This window comes from Sapajus apella, unplaced genomic scaffold, assembly GCF_009761245.1.
Source record: "Sapajus apella isolate SASKATOON/1434 unplaced genomic scaffold, GSC_monkey_1.0 scaffold57, whole genome shotgun sequence".
Taxonomy (NCBI): domain Eukaryota; kingdom Metazoa; phylum Chordata; class Mammalia; order Primates; family Cebidae; genus Sapajus; species Sapajus apella.
The window spans coordinates 884487-908018 of record NW_022436997.1 but is presented as its reverse complement, the minus strand read 5'-3'; the positions used below and the strand labels follow the sequence as shown (position 1 = coordinate 908018).

The 23532-nt window shown below is 42.2% G+C and overlaps 1 protein-coding gene and 1 pseudogene across 1 annotated transcript; one reads left to right on the top strand and one right to left on the bottom strand.

Annotated features, from left to right (window-relative positions):
* Window positions 1–9789: 9789 nt before the first annotated feature.
* Window positions 9790–22730, bottom strand: ATP5F1A (ATP synthase F1 subunit alpha). Its single transcript, XM_032245248.1, has 12 exons — window positions 22435–22730; window positions 20177–20255; window positions 16992–17161; window positions 14802–14975; window positions 14544–14710; window positions 13608–13756; window positions 13112–13263; window positions 12778–13002; window positions 12151–12258; window positions 11876–12020; window positions 10146–10296; window positions 9790–10009 (listed from the first exon to the last, which is right to left on the bottom strand). Exons 1-12 carry the CDS (start codon window positions 22492–22494, stop codon window positions 9928–9930), a joined length of 1662 nt encoding a protein of 553 aa, XP_032101139.1. The 5' UTR covers window positions 22495–22730; the 3' UTR covers window positions 9790–9927.
* Window positions 13378–13435, top strand: LOC116528262 (annotated as a pseudogene).
* Window positions 22731–23532: the final 802 nt, after the last annotated feature.

Here is a 23532-nt window from a genome sequence, read left to right as displayed (position 1 = left end):
GGTGGGAGAATCGATGAAGGCCAGCCAGGGCAACATCGTGAGACCCAATCTGTACAAAATATTTTTAAATTTTTAAAAAGAAGATATAAATCCAGTGTTAAGCATGGACTCATGGGGAGCCTAGATGGCCACCTGGTCTTTCCCGAGTCTTTAATGCTTCCATTATTAAAAGCTCGGCAATCCATGAATCATCATGGAAGGGATAAAATAATCCAAATAATGAGTGTGTGTGTTTGTGTGTGGTGACTGTCCTAAATTGCTAAAATGGTTTATGACCAATATTTGGTTTGTCACATCCATCCCAGAATCTTGGAAAGACGATCAAAATTTCAGGTACATTTCTGCTACCTGATGGGCTACTTGAACATTTACAGAGGGATTTCATTTAATTGCCATTTTCAGAGCATGTTTTCTGGTTGTTTTCTGCTTTCCCATGCAAAAAGGCTGATGCTATAACAGTAGCTAAAGGGTTATTAGGAAGTATCTTTCCTTCATGGGCATGTCCAGAGACACCACCAGGGACAAAGATACTTGTTTCACTGGACAAGCTTCGAAACAGCTAGATGAAGTATTACAGATATAAAAGCACTATACAGGCCAGGCATGGTGACTCACACCTGTAAATCACAACACTTTGGGAGGCTGAGGCGGGTGGATCACTTGAGGTCAGGAGTTCAAGACCAGCCTGGCCAACATGACAAAACTCCATCTCTACTAAAATACAAAAATTAGCCAGGCATGGTGATGTGCACTTGTAAATCCCAGCTACTTGGGAGGCTGCGGCAGGAGAATTGCTTGAACCTGGGAGGCGGAGATCGCAGTGAGCCAAGATTGCGCTACTGTACTCCAGCCTGGGCGACAGAGAAAGAGTCCATCTTCCAAAAAAGTAAACAAATAGTCCAGGCACAGTAGCTCACGCCTGTAATCCCAGCAGTTTGGGAGGCCAAGGCAGGCAGATCACCTGAGGTCAGGAGTTCAAGACTAGCCTGGCCTACATGGCAAAACCCGGTCTCTACTAAAAATACAAAAATTAGCCAAGCACAGTAGCAGGCACCTGTAATCCCAGCTCCCTGGGAGGCTAAGGCAGGAGAATCACTTGAGCTCAGGAGGCAGCAGTTGCGGTGAACCAAGATTGCACCATTGCATTTCAGCCTGGGTGATAGGGAGACTCGATTGCAAAAAAAAAAAAAAAAAAAAGAATAAAAAGTAAATAAATAAAATAAAACAAAAGCACTATACAAAGCTAATTGAATCAACTGGATTGCTTTAGTCAAAGATATTGAAGATTGATTACAATCAGATCCATTTCCAATGGAAAACATAAGTTGACCCCTTATGAAATAGTCACTGGAAGACCTATGCCCCTAATAATAGAAACTTGTGTATCTTCAGCTCCTGAACCCTAACAAAACTAGATATTGCAAGGCTTTCATGTATTTTGACGGTGTATTTTTACTACATAAAGGAAGCTTTTCATAATCCATCAACTGAGAACAAGCAAACTCTTTATGAGCTAGAACCTGGACATTGGGTCTTCTAGAAACCACTAGAGAAAGACTTCCCTTGCCAAACACACTGCAGCCAAACTTCAGGACCTCAAACCCTAGATCTGTAATCTCACAACTTAGAGGGGCCTTCAGACTCTTAGAACTGTATACCCAAAGGAAGCCTTAAAGTAAAGCTAACTAGGTAAGTTTCTCCCCAGAGACAGATGACATTCTAGATGTGGACAGCTTTCGCAAGATCACAGATTTAAAACTTCTCTGCCATCATGTGACTCTTAGCTCTCAATTTTTTTTTCTTGCTTATGCCTCTGTGAACAATTGAACTGGAAAAAGGGTCTTGTGCACCCCATGGGGTATACTTTTTTTTTCAGATGGAGTTTCGCTCTTGTTGCCCAGGCTGGAGTGCAGTGGCGCGATCTTGGCTCACCGCAACCTCTGCCTCCTGGGTTAAAGTAATTCTCCTGCCCTAGCCTCCCTAGTAGCTGGGATTACAGGTATGTGCCACCACACTTGGCTAATTTTGTATTTTTAGTAGAGACAAGATTTCTCCATGTTGGTCAGGCTGGTCTCAAACTCCCGACCTCAGATGATCCACCCACCTCAGCCTCCCAAAGTGCTGGGATTACAAGAGTAAGCCACTGCGCCCGGCCAGGGTATACTTTTATTTATGGAAAATTTGCAGCCCACTTTACACATGGGCAGTTTTATGCCTTGATGGGTGTTAATGGTATCTTTGTTGTCTCATCATCAGTCAGAAATACAACATTGGTCCACTTAATGTACATCATAGGTTAAAGAGGACATTGTCAGGAGGCCTTCACCATTCTGTATGGGCATTATTCGCTAGGCCCCTTTTCCCATGGCTTGGAGTAAATATAAATGAGGCAATGATTTAAAATGTATCATTTATAATAGGCTCTATAGCAAATGCTACTGCAACAGCTATGTTTTGTTTACACAACAGACTTCTTTAAATTCTCTTGCTAAAGTTGTTCTAGGCCAGGAACAGTGGCTCATGCCTGTAATCCAAACACTCTGGGAGGCTGACATGGGAAGATCACTTGAGTCCAGGAGTTCCAGGCCAACCTGGACAACATAGCAATACCTTATCTCTGCTAAAAGTTTAAAAAAAAAAAAATAGCCTGACACAATGGCACATGCCTGTATTCCCAACACTTTGGGAGGCTGAGGCAGGAGGATCACTTGAGCCCAGGAGATTGAGCCTGCAGTTAACTATGATTGTGCCACTACCCTCCAGCTTGGGCTACAGATTGCTGTCCTGTCTCAAAAATAAAATAAAGGCTGAGTGCAGTGGCTCACACCTGTAATCCCAGCACTTTGGGAGGCCGAGGCGGGTGGATCACCTGAGGTCAGGAGTCTGAGACCAGCTTGACCAACAAGATGAAACTCCATCTCTACTACAGATACAAAAATCATCTCTACTACAGATACAAAAATTAGCCAGGCGTGGTGGCATAAGCCTGTAGTCGCAGCTACTCAGAAGGCTGAGACAGGAGAATTGCTTGAACCGGAGAGGCAGAGGGGTTGCAGTGAGCCAAGACCACACCACTACACTCCAGCCTGGACGATAGAGTGAGACTCCATCTAAAAAAATAAATAAATAAAATAATAAGAAGTTGAACTAGATCCCTAGTAGTCTAGTGGTTAGGAAAAAAATAAAGTTGTACTAGATAATAGAATTGCTCTAGACCACCTGCTAGCTGAACAGGGAAGAATCTGTGCAGTTGGTAACACTTCTTGTTGCACGTGGATGAATACATCACACATTATGGAGACTCGATTGCAGAGGATTAACAAATAGGCTGCTTGGTTCAAATGAGTGGACTCTTCATTTGGCTCATTCTTTGATCTATTTGATTTTACTTGCTTTGGTTCATGGGGCCCCTGTTTAAGGAGCATACTGCAAATTCTTGGTATCATCCTCCTGAGAGTCATAATAGTTGTCTCCCTGGTGTGCTGTATTCTCCCAAAAGGTTTAAATGTTTGCATGTAGCCATTCATAGAATTTCAAATGGTCTCTCTCTGACTGGAATGAGAAAATGAGTTCGAAGAAATACGTGACCACAAGAACACTGTAACCTATAAATAATGTGCTGAGATTGGAAACCCAACATGATGGTAATGGAGTGGTACTTAAAGCCCTATGTTTTAGTCACACTGTCACCTAAGTGAGGACCTGACCAAAAGGAGAGAATTGTTAAACAAAATTACAGGAGGCCATTGTTTTGGACTGAACTCATGCACGGTGTCCTAATAGACCAGACCAAGCCAAAATGAAGTAACTCATGCTAAATGTGACATAATCCAACGGAAACTTTAAAGGAGGCAGACATATCCCAAAACAGATCAGCGTTTTTTGTTGTTGTTGTTGTTGGTTTTGGCTCCTGAAAACAGGAGATTCCAACATAAGGAAGTCTCATCTGCTCTAAATTTTACAAAACAGTAAGCCAACTTTGTAAGGTGGGAACACAAATCCTTGTACCCACCTTACGGAGCCCACTGTTCTTGCTCTTTCCCAGTGGGATTTGAGACCAAATAAGTACATTTACAATGGTGACAGAGTGATAGCAATGCCTACAGTTTTGGTCAACATCTCAATTTTGAGAAATGTCAGTTTCGAGAGGTTGACCAAGAGGATAATTGTGAAATTGTTTAGGCTAAAGCTGCTTCATACTTCAGTTTGACCTAAACGTTTCTCCGTACATAATGAATTGTAACTTAACTGGGTGTGTAAACAGATTGTAACCTACTCTTTGGTTATAACAAGTAGATGAGCTTCAATCACAGCAGCCATGCGTCAAGCAGTCACAGGCAGCCAACTGTTCAAATTATATTCAAATAGGCATACGCCAGCTGCAGCCAATCTAGTTCTTTCTGTGCCTCAAGTCCATTTTGTTACATCGTTTTCCTTCTTCTGCCATAAATAGTCTGTGACCATGCAGCAGCACTGGAGTTGCTCTGAACCTATTCTGCTCCTGGTGAGATTGTCCACTGCGAGAATTGTTCTTTGCTCGATTAAACTCTGTTAAATTTGTCTAAAAAGTTTTTCTTTTAACACATATAATCCATATGCTGCAAGCAGGTGAAGTCACTGTTCCCAAAATAAACTACTTTCATTCCTTTGTGTATGCAGCTAGGTCTACCTTTAATGCCCTTGACCTTCATTCTCTGTTGTCAAAATCTAATCGATGCTATAATACATTAAATTTTTAAAAAATCTGTGAGTTCACACTGATATAAGAAAGCTTTCCTGTTGGCCGGGTGCGATGACTCACACCTGTAATCCCAGCAATTTGGGAGGCCAAGGCAGGTCGATCACGTGAGGTCAGGAGTTCGAGACCAGCCTGGTCAACATGGTGAAACTCCATCTCTACTAAAAATACAAAAATTAGCTTGGCATGGCGGTGTGCACCTGTAATCCCAGCTACTCAGGAGGCTGAGGCAGGAGAATTGCTTGAACCTAAGAGGCAGTTGCAGTGAGCCGAGATTACGCCACTGCACTCCAGCATGAATGACAGAGCAAGACTCTGTCTTTAAAAAAAAACAAAAACGCTTTTGAGAGAAGAATGCAGCTAGTAAATGTAGAAAATAATTGTAAAATCACCATTTCATGACTCCCAATGTTAAACTTCTTCAGGAAAGGATCGAGTATGTCCTAAACCATTCAGTAAAATGTGTTTGGGGAACAAGATATTCACATAATCCCAAAGTATTACCCTAAAGAATGCTTACTAAAATTACAGAAGAAAAAAATGTATCTTGTCACATGTGTCCCTACCAAAAATGTTTATCTTGAATCTGAATATCTAATCAAATTCAAAATTCTATGTGTAGGACTAGTCAACTCCTCAAAAAATTCGGTCATGGAAAACAAAAGCCAACAAAAGACAATGAATGGGGGTATTCAAAGATCTGTACTTAAGGAAACTAAAACACACAAAGTAACTGTCATAGGTAAACGTGGCTTGGATTTGGTTTTAAAAAAGTAACCATTATAAAAGATTCTTGGAAGCGGGATGCAGTGGTGCCAGGGACAGTGGCACATGCTCGTAGTCCCAACTACTCTGTGGGAGGTGGGAGAATTGCTTTATCCCAGGAGTTTGAGGCTAACATGGGCAACTTAGCGGGACAGTATCTAAAAAAAAAAAAAAATGCTTGGGACACAATTGGGGAAATATGTGAACTGCATATTGTTGAATTAATTTTATTAGATATAATAATAGTATTGTGGTTATTTTGAAGAATGCCTTTACTCTTAGGAAACAAGAGACTGAACTTTTTCTTTTTTGAGATGGGGGGTCTCATTTTGTTACTCAGGCTAAAATAAAGGAGACTGTAACTTTTTTTTTTTGAGTTGGGGTTTCGCTCTTTCTCTCAGGCTGGAGTGCAGTGGTATGAAGCTCACTGCAACCTCCACCCCCCAGGTTCAAGCAATTCTCCTGCCTCAGCCTCCTGAGTAGCTGGGAATATAGGCGCCCACCACCACATATTTTGTAAAAATACAAAAATTGTTGTATTTTTAGCAGGGATGGGGGTTCACTATGTTGGCCAGGCTGGTCTTGAACTCCTGACCTCTAGTGGTCCACCTGCCTCCCAAAGTGCTAGGATTACTGGGGTGAGCCACTGCACCTGACCCCTATATGCTAAGATTAAGAATACTACCTATACTGGCTGGGCACGGTGGCTCATGCCTGTAATCCTAGCACTTTGGGAAGCCGAGTTGGGTGGATCACCTAAGGTCAGGAGTTCAAGAACAGCCTGGCCGTCATGGTGAAATCCCATCTTAAAAAAAAAAAAAAAGAATACTGCCTATACTACCTGTGTGCCTTGAAAGGGAGACACCTATACTTTGTTAACAGTTTGTTTGTTTTGAGACAGAGTTTCACTCTTCTCATCCAGGCTGGAGTAGGCAATAGTGCAATCTTGGCTTACTGCGACCTCCTCCGCCTCCCGAGTTCAAGTAATTATCCTGCCTTGGCCTCTGAAGCAGCTAGGATTGCAGGTGTGCACCACCACACCCAGCTAATTTTTGTATTTTTAGTAGACACGGTTTTGCCATGTTGGTCAGGCTGGTCTCGAACTCCTGACCTCATATGATTCACCTGCCTTGGCCTCCCAAAGTGTTGGGATTATAGGCGTGCGTGAGCCACCATGCCCAGCCACAATGAAATTTTTGAGATGAAGTGTCAAGATGTCTACAGCTTATTCTCAAAGAATTCACTAGAAAAACAAGGAAGAAAATGCACGAAAATATTAACAAGTGGTATATGCTGATGAAGGGTAAATAGATATTAATTGTACTATTCTTTCAACTTTTCTTTACATCTGAGTATTTTCATAAGGTCAGTTAAAAGTCCCACAGCCTTATAACTCTTGCCAAAGGCCAATTGCTCCATAAATTCTTTTCTAGTTCTACCATTAAACATAGATCTTTTAATGCAAATGGCACTTTGTAGTGATTATTCCATCTTAGTTGTATTTCTGTGTAGTAATTATACAGTATTTACAAGTCATGATAAACTGGTCTTTTGTTCTCCCTCCTTACTCATAGGTAAGTTACTGATAGAGTCCTTTTGTGTCTTACTCATCTTTGAATCCTTTTTAAGTGTTCATCTCATAGATGATGCTCAATTAATAGCTGAACTAAGTACTACTTCAGATATGCTTAATATTCTTGCAATCATAGATTATAGAGCTGACATTAAGAGACTTTCAGGAGAGTGAAGACAAGACCTCATAGTTAAGTTTTTAAAACACAAGTCTGAAAGCCATTAAACTTCACATTTCAAAGGTCAAGTGCCTTATTTCTCAAATGTTCACCACCCACTCAGTGATAAGATAAATGCGCAGAGACACACAATTTTATGGCAGCCATTTGGTTGCCACACAGAAGGGCCACTTGGCAGTTATTTAGGCCCGCCTGGTAAAAACAGCCAGGTGCCTATAAGGGCTCCTAAGTCATTAGTGTCTAACTACTTAGTAAAAAGCAGTTATTTGAATCTCATCGTTCACTACTATAACAGAAAGGGCTAGACCCTATAGTTCAGCAAAGGCACCAGGGAAAGGGCTATACAGTTTTAGGGGAGCTCTTGAAGTCTTCTAGCACAACTTTTTTTTAAGAGTCAGGGTCGGCCAGGCTGTGCCAGGAGTGGGCCAGGAGATCCAGTCAACAAATAAACAACACATAGTCCCAGTAATAAATTAATTCTAATCCATTAGCCACTCAAATTATTTTTCTCCAAAGAAGAATCACCGCTGACACTAGGTATAAAATGCTCCACCAGTTCCAGTGTATGCTGCTGGCTGTATATGGCCTATCACTGTACACCTCCAGATGACACTTGAAGTAGGCCCCAAACCATGAATGTGTAAGATAGTAAAGGGCAAGCAAAAAACACAGGAAAATGAGGTTGTACTGGCCTAAAATAAGGGAAACACAGGGAAGTCTTAATATGGGACATGTTAAGGAAGATAACTATTAAGATCAAAATGGCCAGGTGCGGTGGATCACGCCTGTAATCCCGGCACTTTGGGAGACCGAGGCGGGCAGATCAGCTGAGGTGAGAAGTTCAAGACCAGCCTGACCAACATGGAGAAACCCCATCTCTACTAAAAATAGAAAACTAGCCAGGCATGGTGGCACATGCCTGCAATCCCAGCTACTCAGGAGGCTGAGACAGGAGAATCACTTGAAGCTGGAAGGTGGAGGTTGTGGTGAGCTGAGATCACACCATTGCACTCCAGCCTGGGAAACAAGAGTAAAACTCTGTCTCATAAATAAAAAAAAAAAAAAAAAAAAAAAAAAGATTGAAATGTGCAGAACCTTCTAACTAAAAGTAACCTTCTTATTCCAGAAAAGGAAAATCAGATCCAGGAGATTCTCAAGTCAGATAGCTAGAAAGTAAGAGTCAAGATCAGAAATGGGGCCGGGCGCAGTGGCTCAAGCCTGTAATCCCAGCACTTTGGGAGGCCGAGGCGGGCGGATCACGAGGTCAAGAGATCGAGACCATCCTGGCCAACATGGTGAAACGCCGTCTCTACTAAAAATACAAAAACTAGCTGGGCGTCGTGGTGTGCACCTGTAGTCACAGCTACTCGGGAGGCTGAGGCAGGAGAATTGCTTGAACCCGGGAGGCGGAGGTTGCAGTGAGCCGAGATTGTGCCACTGCACTCCAGCCTAGCGCCTGGCAACAGAGTGAGACTCTGTCTCAAAAAAAAAAAAAAAAAGATCAGAAATGACTAGTTGCTATCAAGTTCAGTGTTCTAAATACTGAAAAGGACTTAACTGAGTACTTTAAGAACTCTCCCTTTACCACCAAAGATATTGGAGCCTATATACATATATTTTGACTTAATGGAGGCAGACACGGATAAAAATGAAGTTCAATATAGCAAATCCCCAACAAAATAAAATGGCTAGGGAAGAAGAATCTTAGGAAAAATACTTCAGAACATGATCACGCATGACCCTTACAGACAAAAGCCTTTATAAATCAGTAAAAAAAAATTAACGCAGTAAGAATGAACAAAGGCTATGAAAAGCTAATAACAGAATAAAGTAGCTGTTAAAATATTAAAAGATGGCCGGGTGTAGGAGCTCACACCTGTAATCCCAGCACTGTGGGAGACCAAGGCAGGAGGATCACTTGGGCCCAGGCGTACATCACCAAGCTGGACAATATGGTTAAGACACTCACTCTACGAAAAACACAAACATTGACTGGGCATGGTGGTATGTGCCTGTAACCCCAACTACTCAGGAAGCGGAGGTGGGAGAATTGATTGAACCCAGGTGGCAGAGGCTGTTGTGAGGTGAGATCACGCCACTGTACTCCAGCCTGGGTGAGAGATGGAGACCCTGTCTCAAAACAAAATATATATTAACAAGTTTTCATTATCTTATGCTTTCTATCTTCTCAGCTTTTGTTCCTAGCAGTTTCTTCATTTCCCTGAGGATTTTAGCTGTCCTACAGTAACTACACAGGTGTATCTTCTGGGCAGAGATGCCAGCTTTATATATCCAATTCATATTCGTATCTTCAATATTGTCAGCCTGCCACATATATCCAGTTTAGGAGTTTCTCTTAACCACTAAGTACTCTAGAAACGTACAAAGAACTCAGCCGTGAATTCAAAGAGCTCAGCCGTGAATTATCTAGTCCAGTTGATTGTACCAATATTCATGTAAAATGGATCAGGAAACATGTTTACCAATTTCTCAATTTGATCTTGGTTTTAAATAACTCAGATGACAGAAAACAACTACACATTATGGAACTTTTATTGTTCATGTGATTTCTGTACATAGGAATATGAGAGTAACCCTTTTACGAATGGAACTAATTTTCTAGAACACACAATGACAAGACTGAACTGGTATTTGATGTGAATCCATAGGAGTTTAAGCTTCAAATCCAGCCAAGAAGTTTGTTACAATCTCTTTCAGCTTTGCATCTGATTCTTCTGAGATCTTTCCATCAGCCCTATTTGAAAATAAAAGCAGGTCGTAAGTTCTAACCTGGACAAAATTTTAATGACTAGCCTAACTACAATAATTTTAACAAGACTTTCTATCTTAAACCTAACTTTACAAAAGGAGGCCAACAATTGCATTCATACCTGATAGTGCCCAACAGGGCTTGGTGCTGGCTGACAACATGAGACAAGAAAGCATTCTCAAACTTTGTAATCTTGCTGGGCTCCAGTTTATCAAGATACCCCCTTACACCTGCATAGATAACAGCCACTTGTTCTTCAATAGCCATGGGAGCTGCAAAGATACAGAAAGAATGCCAAGTGAGTTGCTCAAACAACTGAACGCCATTTCACCAAAGTCAGGAAAACTTACTTTTTCTCCAATTTCTAATATGCCCCTGTAAACTACCTACTCTACATTCTCAAAGACCTAGAACTCCACTTAATAATCCTTCCTCCCTCCCCCAACAGGAAGCAGTTCTTTCTTAGATTTTCAAGGCTTGAAGTATAATCTTTGAGTATAGTCCATAAGCACTGTTTATGATCTGGCAGTGTTAATACTGTTTTGGGTATAAATATTTTGCTGAAATCACTTGACAAGATAAAAACACATCAACTTCCTTTTAAATCTGCTAAATTACACATTCATATAGCCAAGGGTGAGAGGGTAATCTAGTAGGCCTTAATTCTTGAAAGGAAGGCCTTAATTCCTCAAAGGAAGACATTAAATATACCTGTTTTCCTGGTTGTGAAGCCCCTATCATTTACATTCAAATGAAAAGAATAAATGTAGTTTGGGCTGGGCACAATGACTCATGCCTGTAATACCAACACTTTCTAAGTCCGAGGTGGGTAGATCACTTAAGTAAGGAGTTCGAGACCAGCCTAGTCAAAATGGTAAAATCTCAACTCTACTAAAAAATATAAAAATTCGTCGGGCATGGTAGCATGCACCTGCAATCCCAGCTACTCAGGAGGCTGAGGCAAGACAATCGCTTGAACCTGGGAGGCAAAGGCTGCAGTGAGCCAAGACTGCAGCACTGTACTCCAGCCTGGGTGACAGAGGGAGACTCTGTCTCAACAACAAAATAGAAAAATGTAGTTTGGGGCCGGGCATGGTGGCTCACACTTGTAATAACAGCACTTTAGGTAGGAAGATGGCATGAGGCCAGGAGTTCAAGACCAGCCTGGGCAACACAGTGAGACCTTGACTCTACAAAATATAAAAAATATTAGCCAGGCATGGTAGTATATGCCTGTAGTCCTAGCTGCTCAGGAGGCTGCGGCTGCAGGACTGCTTGAGCCCAGGAATTCAAGGCTGCAGTGAGCTACGATGGCACCACTGCACTCCAGCCTGGGTGACGCAGCAAGACATTGTCTCTGTCTGAAAAACAAAAAACAGGGCCAGGCACAGTGGCTCAGGCCTGTAATCTCAGCACTTTGGGAAGCCTAGGCAGGTGGATCACTTGAGGTCAGGAGTTTGACACCAGCCTGGTTAACATGGTGAAATCCCCATCTCTACTAAAAATACAAAAATTAGCTGGGTGTGGTGGCTCATGCCTGTAAACTGAGCTACTTGGGAGGCTGACACAGGAGAGTTGCTTGAAAATCGGAGGTGGAGGTTGCAGTGAGCCAAGATCACACCATTGCACTTCAGCCTGGGTCACAAGATTGAAACTCTGTCCCCTTACCCCACCCCCCCCCCAAAAAAACCCAAAACAAACAGAAATGTAGTTTAAATAAAATTGCCTTTGATGAAAGATAACAGATAACAACACATACTACAGGCTGTGATATGTGATATAGCTCTGCAGGCCTGGGAAGATCTTGATACATAAGAGGAACCTGACCAGATGGAGAAAAGAACAACTCACAATACTGTCCTTGCTTCAGCAACTCAGTTAGACGAACACCACGACTCAAAAGTTGTTGAGTGGCAGCATCAAGGTCAGAACCGAACTGGGCAAAAGCAGCAACCTCGCGATACTGAGCCAATTCCAGCTTCATGGTACCTGCCACCTGTAATACAGAAATTACTGGTACTGTAACTCGATGACACAGACTACTATACAAATATAGTTAATATATTAATACTTTAAGATGCTAATCTAATGATATTCCCTTTCCTGTCAAAGTGATGCAAAATTACCTGCTTCATAGCCCTGGTTTGGGCAGCAGATCCGACACGAGACACAGACAGACCAACATTAATGGCAGGGCGGATACCTTTGTAGAACAATTCTGTTTCCAAGAAGATCTATAATGTAAGGAAAGACACATGCTAGCAAGCTTAAAGTGAAAAATCAACTATTTTCAAATGTAAGTCATTATGCCAAAAAGCTGAAACTCAAAACCTAACAATGCAAAGCATCAATCCCCCAAATATTTCACAACCCAAATTATCCTGTATATTTTATTGCTACAATTAGGAAATGTGCATGAGATGAGAAAAAAGATAGAAGCAACATATTTATACTGAAATATATCAAGTGAAGTGATATAATCTCTATTTCATTCAAAATTATCTAGAAGGGAGAATAGCAGTGGTTGTAAATGAAACAAGAATGAAACACATCCTCTATGAAATAATTGGGTGACTGTTGTGGGGTTTCACTATGCCATTCTCCTAACTTGTGTATGTATTTGAAATTTTCCATAATAAAAAGTAAAATGCATTTAGCAAATCAGTTAATGCATTATTAGTCTCAACGAAAGCCTCAGAATTATCCACATCTCCACATCTTTTTTACATTTATTTTAATCATTAAAATAATACCTGTCCATCAGTGATAGAAATGACATTCGTTGGAATGTAAGCAGACACATCACCAGCCTGTGTTTCTATGACTGGCAAAGCAGTCAAGGAGCCACCACCAAAAGCATCGTTCATTTTGGCTGCTCTCTCCAGCAACCGGGAGTGTAGGTAGAACACATCACCAGGGTAGGCCTCACGACCAGGGGGTCGGCGGAGCAACAGAGACATCTGACGGTAAGCAACAGCCTATGGTACAGAATAGGTTTGTGAAGTTGACCTATTAAATAGAAGCTGCATATGTGAACTTTCACTGCAGTACAAATAAGTGGATTCTAAAAAATATATTTCCTTTGACCTGTTTGGATAAGTCATCATAGATGATCAAAGCATGTTTGCCATTGTCTCTAAAATACTCTCCCATGGAACAGCCAGAGTAAGGAGCCAGGTACTGAAGTGGGGCAGCATCTGAGGCCGTAGCTGATACCACAATGGTGTACTTCATGGCATCTGAGGAGAAAATACATTTTAAACTTTACAAGTTTATCAATACTGTGATTTTAAATTGGAGGCTACTATAAAAATTACCCAAGTGCTAAAAATATTTACTATTAAGAGCTGAACAAGTGTTACAGTTCTTGTAGAATTTGTCTAGCAGGCTTTCCACTTTAAAGAAACCAATAAAAACCTTTGACTGTATTAGTGTTTTATATTACTTTACTTACTGATTTGTATTAAAAAGTTCAGTTTATTAGAGAGTAATTAAAATAAGCCTTCATTAAGTAGAAGCTATTCTAAAACTAGCAGCAATAGGACTTAAGATAATAGCAATAGGACTAAAGTTCTTTCAATACCTGCATCTGTCAGTCTCTTCACCAACTGGGCAACAGTGGATCTCTTTTGACCAATAGCAACATAGATACAGTACAGCTTCTTCTTTTCATCAGATCCATCATTGAAACGTTTCTGGTTAATGATTGTGTCAATAGCAATTGAGGTTTTCCTTTAAAGAGAGAAAGTAAATATAAATCTTCCTAAACCTAAAAGAATTTCCCAGCTAAAATTTTACTACTATTAATCCGCATATTACATTCTAATATGCCCATTACCATTTATCATTCCAAGATTAAAAAGTAATCCTTCCAGGTCGGGCACAGTGGCTCACGCCTATAATCCCAGCACTTTGGGAGGCCAAGGCGGGCGGATCATGAGGTCAAGAGATCGAGACCATCCTGGCCAACACGGTGAAACCCCATCTCTACTAAAAATACAAAAATTAGCTGGGTGTGGTGGCACGCGCCTGTGGTCCCAGCTACTTGGGAGGCTAGGCGGAAGAATCACTTGAGCCCAGGAGGCGGAGACTGCAGTGAGCCGAGATTGCACCACTGCACTCCAGCCTGGTGACAGAGCAAGACTCCGTCTCAAAAAAAAAAAGTAATCCTTCCATTGAGTAAATTCTAGTTAGAACTTCTTTTTTTCTTGAGATGCAGTCTCGCTCTGTCACCAGGCTGGAGTGCAGTGGTGCAATCTCGGCTCCTCCAACATCCGCCTCCCAGGTTCAAGTGATTCTCCTGCCTCAGCTTCCCAAATAGCTGGGACTACAGACATGCACCACCATGCCCAGCTAATTTTTGTATTTTTAGTAGAGACAGGTTTTCACCATGTCGGCCAGAATGGTATCCCATCTCTTGACCTTGTGATCTACCTGCCTCGGCCTCCGAAAGTGCTGGGATTACAGGTGTGAGCCTGGCCCTTTAGTTAGAACTTTTAATATGCTTTTGATTCTTTACCCAGTCTGTCGGTCACCAATAATCAGCTCACGCTGACCACGACCAATTGGCACCAAGCTATCCACAGCCTTAATGCCAGTCTGCATTGGTTCCCGCACTGAAATTCGAGGAATGATTCCAGGGGCTTTCAGACCAACTCGCCTACGGGTCTTGGAACCAATTGGACCCTGTTAAAAAAATAAAAAGAAAAACCTCCTAAGCATAATGTTTTGATGTTTGTTGGAAGTTGCAACTACATCTAATGAACATTAAACCTACCTTTCCATCAATAGCATTACCAAGGGCATCAACTACACGACCCAACAGCTCCTCACCAACTGGAACATCCACAATGGCTCCTGTCCTCTTCACTATATCTCCTTCCTTAATTAGTTTATCATTTCCAAACACGACAACACCAACATTGTCAGGTTCCAAGTTCAAGGACATACCCTGCACAAAAGACACAACTGAACATCAAAGACTCTGAATGGGCACTCCCTCCCCATATATCAATACTATATAAGAAAACAGCTGGGGGAAAAGGCAGTATTGTCCTTTCACCTGGTTTATTCTTGAGTACTTTCCCAACTAACAACCAACCTTCTCTGATTAAGACTTTTAAAATAGCAATATGTTCCCTTCAATAATCTTAGGACAGCACATTGATAAGCCTAATATGCTCACTATTATAACCTCAACTATTATAGAAGCAGAGAAATTGGACAGGTTAAGTTTGTTTCCACTGCACTTTCTTTGGCAATGGCTCTTGAGCTGGGTGATCAGTATGCAATAAAGTGATGAGGGCCAAATGGAAACCTTAAGACAAACCTGATTATCATCTTTTTTATCTGTGAGAAGCTCCATAAACAGTTTCAAAAATTATCTAATCAGGACCTGTACCCCTCGGGTTAGGAGAAAGTGAAATTAAAAGCTACCTAACTGTAACCAATCAAATACAAATTTTCATAATGTAACAGCACCACATCACCTCTCATCATGATAACTATATTTTAGATCCTTAAATCATGTCTGAGGCAAAAAGGCTATTCCAGGAATAGTCTGGTCAGTAATAAAAACTCTAGAGAAGTACTTGGGAGTAACATGGAATATCATTACAGGTCCAGATACTTTAACCTACATCTCTGATGTTCATCCATTAACCACATGCAGCAATTTAAATCTGTCAAATTTCAAAGACTAAAAATTCAGTTCCTGTCACACTGGCCACATTTTACATGCTTAATAGCGATAGTATAGTAAGTACCGTATTAAACAGCACAGATGTATTCTTATCACCGCAGAATACTATGTATGTACAATACTATTGGTCAGTATTGTTCTAGACATTTGGATTTTAAAAGCTAAAAGGGGAATTCAGAATTAATCTGTTTCAACCTCACCTTTCAAAGATAAATACCGTATACTGAAGATGCTAAATTTTGGCCAACATCTTACAGCTAATGATAACTTTGGGCTTTGAAATTAGTCTTCCACATCAAATGGCTCTTTTTCCATAGTAGAGACTAGCAAGAGTATCAAGACTATCTTTTCCTATATCTGTGTGCCTACTAGACAGTTCTACCGTCCCTGGTTTATCTAGATATCATCCTCTGCTTTCTTCAGAGAGCCCATGACTCCCACAACTTATTTCTCATACCACTGGCAGATGAGGCTCTCAACCCAATAGAATGCAGACTTATATATCATTAGAGAGCTTCTAATAGCTACACCAAAACTCACCTTTCAGCAATAGGTCTACTCACTAGAAAATATAAAGTCACTGACTTCCAACATTCCACCACAAAAATTTTGTTGAAGTTATCAAATGCTTTTGTATAAAATAATCTTAATAGCAAGAAAGAACAGATTTGAACTTCTCGGATTTTGGGTGAAAGTGTACTCAATTTTATATTTTGGAGCCAGTGGCTGCAACTTACACATACATATTCTAGGAGTGCTTTAACTCCTAGAATAAAAAAAGCTGGCTAATACAAACCCTTAAGTTTATTCTCTTTACAATATATAATAGCCAAGAAAAAAAATCTGAGTCAAATTGAGACTTAAAAGTTTGTAAAGCCGGGCGCGGTGGCTCACGCCTGTAATCCCAGCACTTTGGGAGGCCAAGGCGGGTGGATCACAAGGTCAAGAGATCGAGACCATCCTGGTCAACATGGTGAAACCCCATCTCTACTAAAACTACAAAAAATTAGCTGGGCATGGTGGCGCGTGCCTGTAATCCCAGCGACTCAGGAGGCTGGGGCAGGAGAATTGCCTGAACCCGGGGGGCGGAGGTTGCGGTAAGCCGAGATCGCGCCATTGCACTCCAGCCTGGGTAACAAGAGTGAAACTCCGTCTCAAAAAAAAAAAAAAAAAAAAAAAGTTTGTAAAAAAGATGACACAATCTCTGAATCGCTAAATGAATAACTGAGAAGACAGATCCTAAAACACCAAAATCTTATAATTTACCTTTAAGCCTGAAGAAAACTCTACCATTTCTTCTGCTTGAACATTCCTCAGCCCATGTACACGGGCAATACCATCACCAATACTTAAGACACGCCCAGTTTCTTCAAGGTCAACAGAAGTATCAGCTCCAAGAATACGCTCTTCAAGAATAGAGGACATCTCAGCAGCCCCTATGGAGGACAATTCAATTAAAAACAAATCTGCGCCGGGCGCAGTGGCTCAGGCCTGTAATCCCAGCACTTTGGGAGGCCGAGGCGGGTGGATCACGAGGTCAAGAGATCGAGACCATCCTGGTCAACACGGTGAAACCCCGTCTCTACTAAAACTACAAAAAATTAGCTGGGCATGGTGGCGCGTGCCTGTAATCCCAGCTACTCAGGAGGCTGAGGCAGGAGAATTGCCTGAACCCAGGAGGCGGAGGTTGCGGTGAGCCGAGATCGCGCCATTGCACTCCGGCCTGGGTAACAAGAGCAAAACTCCGTCTCAAAAAAAAAAAAAATCTGCTCCTCAAATCTTTTTAAAGCCCATTTCCAAACAACATAAAAAACTAGTTTTGAAATAATAATAATAAAAATATATTCCACAGGCCAGGCATGGGTGGATCATGCCTGTAATCTAGCACTTTGGGAGGCCGAGGTAGGCAGATCACTTGAGGTCAGGAGTTCGAGACCAACCTGGCCAACATGGTGAAACCTTGTCTCCACTAAAAATACAAAAAATTAGCTGGGCATGGGCGTGCCTGTAGTCCCAGCTACTCAGGAGGCTGAGGCAGGAGAATTGCTTGAACCCGGGAGCTGGAGGTTGCAGTGAGCCGAGATTGTGTCACTGCACTCCAGCCTAGGCAACAGAGTAAGACTATCTCAAAAATAAAAATATATATATGCACACACACACACACATATGTATATATATATATATATATACACACACGTGTATATATATAATGTATTTTTTTGAGATAGAGTCTTGATATATATATATACACACACACACACACATATATGTGTATATATATATATATATATATGTATAAAATTCTACAGTGTAACACAAGATTCTATTTTAAAAAGCTATGAAAATGAAACCAAGTGATTTAGAAAAAAGAAAATCTTCACAAGACAAACATAAACTAGACGGGAAGCTAATCCAATTAAGCAAAACCCTTAAAATAAATGTTCTCCTGTGATTTCATTTCTAAGGAATCCGTAACTATGTTAAAACCTCAATTTTTGGCTAAATTCTATAAAAACGTAAGAACCAACTGTCGTCCAAGTACGGTGCCTCCTGCCTGTAAAACCAGCACTTGAGACCAGCCTGGGCAACATGGTGAAGCCCCATCTCTACCAAAAACACAAAAATTTGCCAGGCATGGTGGCACATGCCTATAATTCCAGCTACTTGGGAAGCTGAGGCACGAGAATCTCTTGAACCTGGGAGAAGGAGGTTGCAGTGAGCTGAGATAGCCCCACTGTACTCCAGCCTGGGCGACAGTGAGACTGTCTCAAAAAAACAAAAATAAAAAATAAAAACCGTGAACAAAGTGTAAGTCTCTTTCCCTTCCAAGGCACACTGGTAGTATAGGTAGTATTCTTCATTTTAGCGTATAGGGGTCAGGTGCAGTGGCTCACGCCAGTAATTCCTGCACTTTGGGAGGTGGACGGACCACTTGAGGCCAAGAGTTCGAAACCAGCCTGGCCAACACAGTGAAATCCCAGCTCTACTAAAAAATAAAATAAAATAGCCAGCTGTGGTGGTGCATGCCTGTAACACCAGCTACTTGGGAGGCTGAGACAGGAGAGAATCGCTTGAACCCAGGAGGCGGAGGTTCCAGAGCACCAAGACTGCACCACTGCACTCCAGCCTGGGCAAGAGAGCGTAATTCTGTCTCAAAACAAAACAAAAACACATCCCAGAACTTTGGGAGGCCAAGGTGGTGGGATCACCTGAGGTCAGGAGTTTGAGACCAGCCAGACCAACACGGCAAAACCCCTTCTCTGCTAAAAATATCAAAAATTAGCCAGATGTGGTGGCGCACACCTGTAATCTCAGCTACAAGGGAGGTTAAGGCAGGAGAATCACTTGAACCTGGAAGGCGGAGGTTGCATTGAGCCAAGATTGTACAATTGCACTCCAGCCTGGGCAACAGAGTCCCAAAAAAAAAAGTAGACCAGGCAAGATGGCTCATGCCTGTAAGCACTTTGGGAGGCCAAGATGGGTGATCTCCTGAGGTCAGGAGTTCAAGACCAGCCTGGTCAACATGGTGAAACCCCGTCTGTACTAAAAATATAAAAATTGGCTGGGCCTGGTGACAGGCACCTGTAATCCCAGCTACTTGGGAGGCTGAGGCAAGAGAATCACTTGAGCCCAAGAGGCAGAGGTCGTAGTGAGCAGAGATTGTGCCACTGCACTCCAGCCTGGGCGACAAGAGCAAAACTCCATCTCAAAAAAAAAAGAAAAGAAAAAGAAAACCAGGCCAGGTGTGGTGGCTCACACTTGTAATCCCAGTATTTGGGAGGCTGAGGCAGGTGGATCACCTGAGGCCAGGAGTTCGAGACTAGACAGACCAACATGGAGAAACCCCGTCTCTACTAAAAATACAAAATTAGCTGGGCACAGTGGTACAAGCCTGTAATCCCAGCTACTCAGGAGGCTGAGAGGCAGGAGAATCGCTTGAACCTGGGAGGTAGAGGTTGCAGTGAGCCAAGATCGTGCCACTGCACTCCAGTCTGGGTGACAAGAGTGAAACTCCGTCTCAAAACATAAAAAGCAAAAAGGCAAAAAAAAAAAAAAAAAAAGAGAGAGAGAGAAAGAAAACCTATCAGTAAGAATTTACATTTTTTTTTAATGCTTTTTAGGAGGGGAAAAAAGTCTTTCATAGATCAGAAAGATTCCATTACTTAGTATATGTTCCTTCTGTTTCTACTCAAGGGCCATTAACAGAACAAAGAAGCTGTACTAATATCAAAGAAAAATATTTAACTGTAGTTTGTTTAACTAGAACAAGAGAACCATGACAGGGCTAAATGGCACATTATGATTTAAGAACCTGAGAGTCTATACAAACTGAGAGAAAAGAACTAACAAATGAAAAACAACCCACAACAGTTACATAATGTATGTAATTTCTATCTTCATCTACTGTGATAAGGTAGTAAGCGCCCTGTAGACTGAGAAATAAGACTTACCAGTCTTCTGAAGATGAGTGTTAGAGGCATGGAGGTTCCTTGCAGCAATGAAAGATGAACCCAAAGCATTTCTGGAGACCTAGTGCAAAAGTATTCTTAAAATTTCGATTTTTAACAAAGGCTATATAAAACTGACAATCTTAAATGCCGGCTTTGTTTGATCAAAGTACTGGTGAAAATACTATATAAAAAGCATTGTGTTTAAAATGTCACATGGGAAAGTACCTTTTGATATATGTGAAAATCTATTATACAGTTCCTAGTACACAGTAAACACTCTATAAAAAGCATATTTTAAAATGCAGTCTGTACTTTATTTTATTATCATTGAAACGGCTCACTGCAACCTCTGCCTCCCCGGCTCAAGCGATTCTCCTGCCTCAGCCTCCTAAGTAGCTGGGATTACAGTGGTGCGCCATCACCACCCGGCTAATTTTTTACATTTTTGGTAGAGATGGGTTTCACCATGTTGGCCAGGCTGCTCTCAAACTCCTGACCTCAAGTGATCTGTCCACCTCAGCCTCCCAAAGTGCTGGGATTACGGATGTGAGCCAATGCACCCAGCCTATTTTTTTTTTTTTCTTTGAGGCAGGGTCACATTCTGTCACCCAGGCTGGACTGCAGTGGCGCAATCCCAGCTCACTTACAGCCTCAACTTCCTGGGCTCAGGTGAGCCTCTCACCTCAGCCTCCCCAGTAGGTGGGACCACAGGAGTGTACTACCTCGCCAGGCTAATTTTTGTATTTTTTTTTTTTTTTTTGTAGAGATGGGATTTCACCATGTTGCCCAGACTGGGCAGTCAGTATTTTAAAAATTAACTGTTAACAAAGTATAAGTGTCTTTCTCTTTAAAGGCACCCAGCTTCTATTACTTTGACTTAGATGTATTCTAACGGAGTTGCAGAAATTCTAAGATAAACGGCTTCCTACAGAGGCAAAATTAAATGTATTTCCAATTTTACTTAAAAAGAAAAACATAAGTGAACAAAAACTGAATAAATGCTAGAGTTAGATTAGAAACTAAGAGTCACGGCATGTGGACTTATTTTACTCTCTTCAACAAATCCTGCCGCCACCTGGAATTTCCTTCAGTTTCTCCTTCCTTCAAGTTGTAATCTGTGACTGGTCAATTCTGAAACTACTACCTTCTATAGGAGCTAGATGAAAACCGTTCAAAATGCTTTTTTGTGCTGAGCGCGGTGGCTCAACCTGTAATCCCAGCACTCTAGGAGGCCAAGGCGAGCGGATCACCTGAGGTCAGGAGTGTAAAAAAAAAAAAAAAAAAAAAAAAAAAAAAAAATTTTTTTTTTTTTTTTTTAACAGAAAACCAAGATGCTACCAGCGGTTGTGTTAGGGCAGCAAAAGAGCCAATGTGTTTATTTCACCTTTCAAATTAAGATTACTTAAAAAAAAAAAAAAAAAAAAGTAAATGTCAGTGTCAATGAGTTCACACTGAAATCATACTAATTTCAAGGGAAACAAGTAACAAAAGGCATTAACCCTCACGGCCATTTTCCAACCTATGTTCTCTTTTACTGATGGAGTAATTTGCCATCAGTAAAAATTACTCAAAACCAGGACAAATTCTCAGGTCCAAGTGCCACAAAGCACACACTTTCTGCCGGACAATTTAAAAACCAGCTTTACTGCCGTTCACATGTAATGGTTCTTTGCACCTGCACGATATTTTCACGGTCGTTTCGGTATTCAGCACTACGAGAATGCCTACGTAAGTATTCCAAAAACTTTCATTTATTCCTTTCCTCTGAACTGAGCTCCAGGCAGAGGTGAAATGCTGGGGCCTGCTGACCTTCACACAATGTCAGACTCCCCTGGCTAGCTCCGACAAGAGCTGACAGCAGTCTTCTGACCTTCAGCGCGACGCGACCCCAGAAATCAGCCGAGAGGAAACCTCATCGATGCACAACAGGTGTCGGAGAGCTAGCGCGCAAGCCCTGACCTTCACCCAAGATCTCCCTTCTCCGGCCGCTCTCAGCCGAAGACAGGAATCTTGAGGCACTGTCTCTGAACACCACCTAGTTCACTCTCCGCCCTGTACCATTCTGCCTCATTCTGCGCCGATGCCAAGCAAAAGTGCCCCTCTGCAGCCTGCTCTGTCCAGCCCGAGCAGCCACGGGTGCAAGATGGCGGCGTTAGCCACAGCCCCTCGCCCTCCTGCAGAAAGAGAGCCCGAACCAGTGCACCACCACCCTGCGGTCCCGCCCGGCCGCCTACGCCATGCCGGCCCTCGGTGCTCACCAGTCCGGCCCGCCGAGGGAGGGCGCGGACCACGGCCGCAGCAACGCGCACGGACAGCATCTTTGCAATTTCTCCGCAGGCGGTACCTCCGCAGCCGCAGCCTCCGGACTGACTGGGACAAAATGGCCGAGCCGCAAAGAAGGTCAAGACAGCCGGCCCACCTGACCCGGAAGTACTGCCCCTCGCGTTCACCGCTCCCCCTCCTGGATGCCACCCTGCATTTTTTGGCAGGTTACGTATTTTTTAAGTAACATTTTCTAGTTTAAACATCAAAATGAATGATTAGATATTTTCCAGCTTTGGTCCTGGCATTCGATGTACCTTTATTTTGGTCTTTTGAGTCAACCTTGTGGTTGCCCTGGCGACCACGTGGGTAGTGGAACCAGCTATGCTGCCCCCAATCCGGTTCTAGAGGATGAGGGCGTCACCCCGTCTGGGGGCGCTGCTGTCTTGAGGACCTGGGCGATTAATTGTGTCAGTTTTGTTAGACCGTAGTTCAGCACTTGTAGCAACAGTGAACAGCTAAACCCCGAGACTGGCCACCAGCAGGGCGTCTCCCACGGAGCCCGTTAATCTGGAGGTCGCTGGCCCCACATCAGCCCCTCTGAGTCGAAAATTTGGGCAATCTGAATTTTTAACAAACACCCGTACCGTTCCAGGTGATCCGATCTGCGCTCGAGTTAAAGATTTCCAGCTTTTTTAGATTCATTATAAAAGAATCCTGTCAGTGAATTAGAACAAACTGTTTAAAAATCCTGACAATTGGGGGAAGAGAGCATCAACATAAATTAACTAAAGCATGCGGAGCTTAATACCTAGGTGATGGGATGATAGGTACGGCAAACCACCATAGCACACGTTTACCTATGTAACAAACCTGCACGTCCTGCGCATGTATCCCGGAACTTTTAAAAAAAACAGTCACACAAGACCAGCCTGACCAACATGGTAAGACCCCGACTTAAAAAAAAAAAAAAAAAAAAAAAAAAGAAAAAGAAAAAAATCAATCACAAGCAGGCCTAGTAGAGTGATTGCCAATCCTACTGAGAATCGTCTGGAATCAGAAGTCTTACACCGGGACACCACAAGGACTCATTT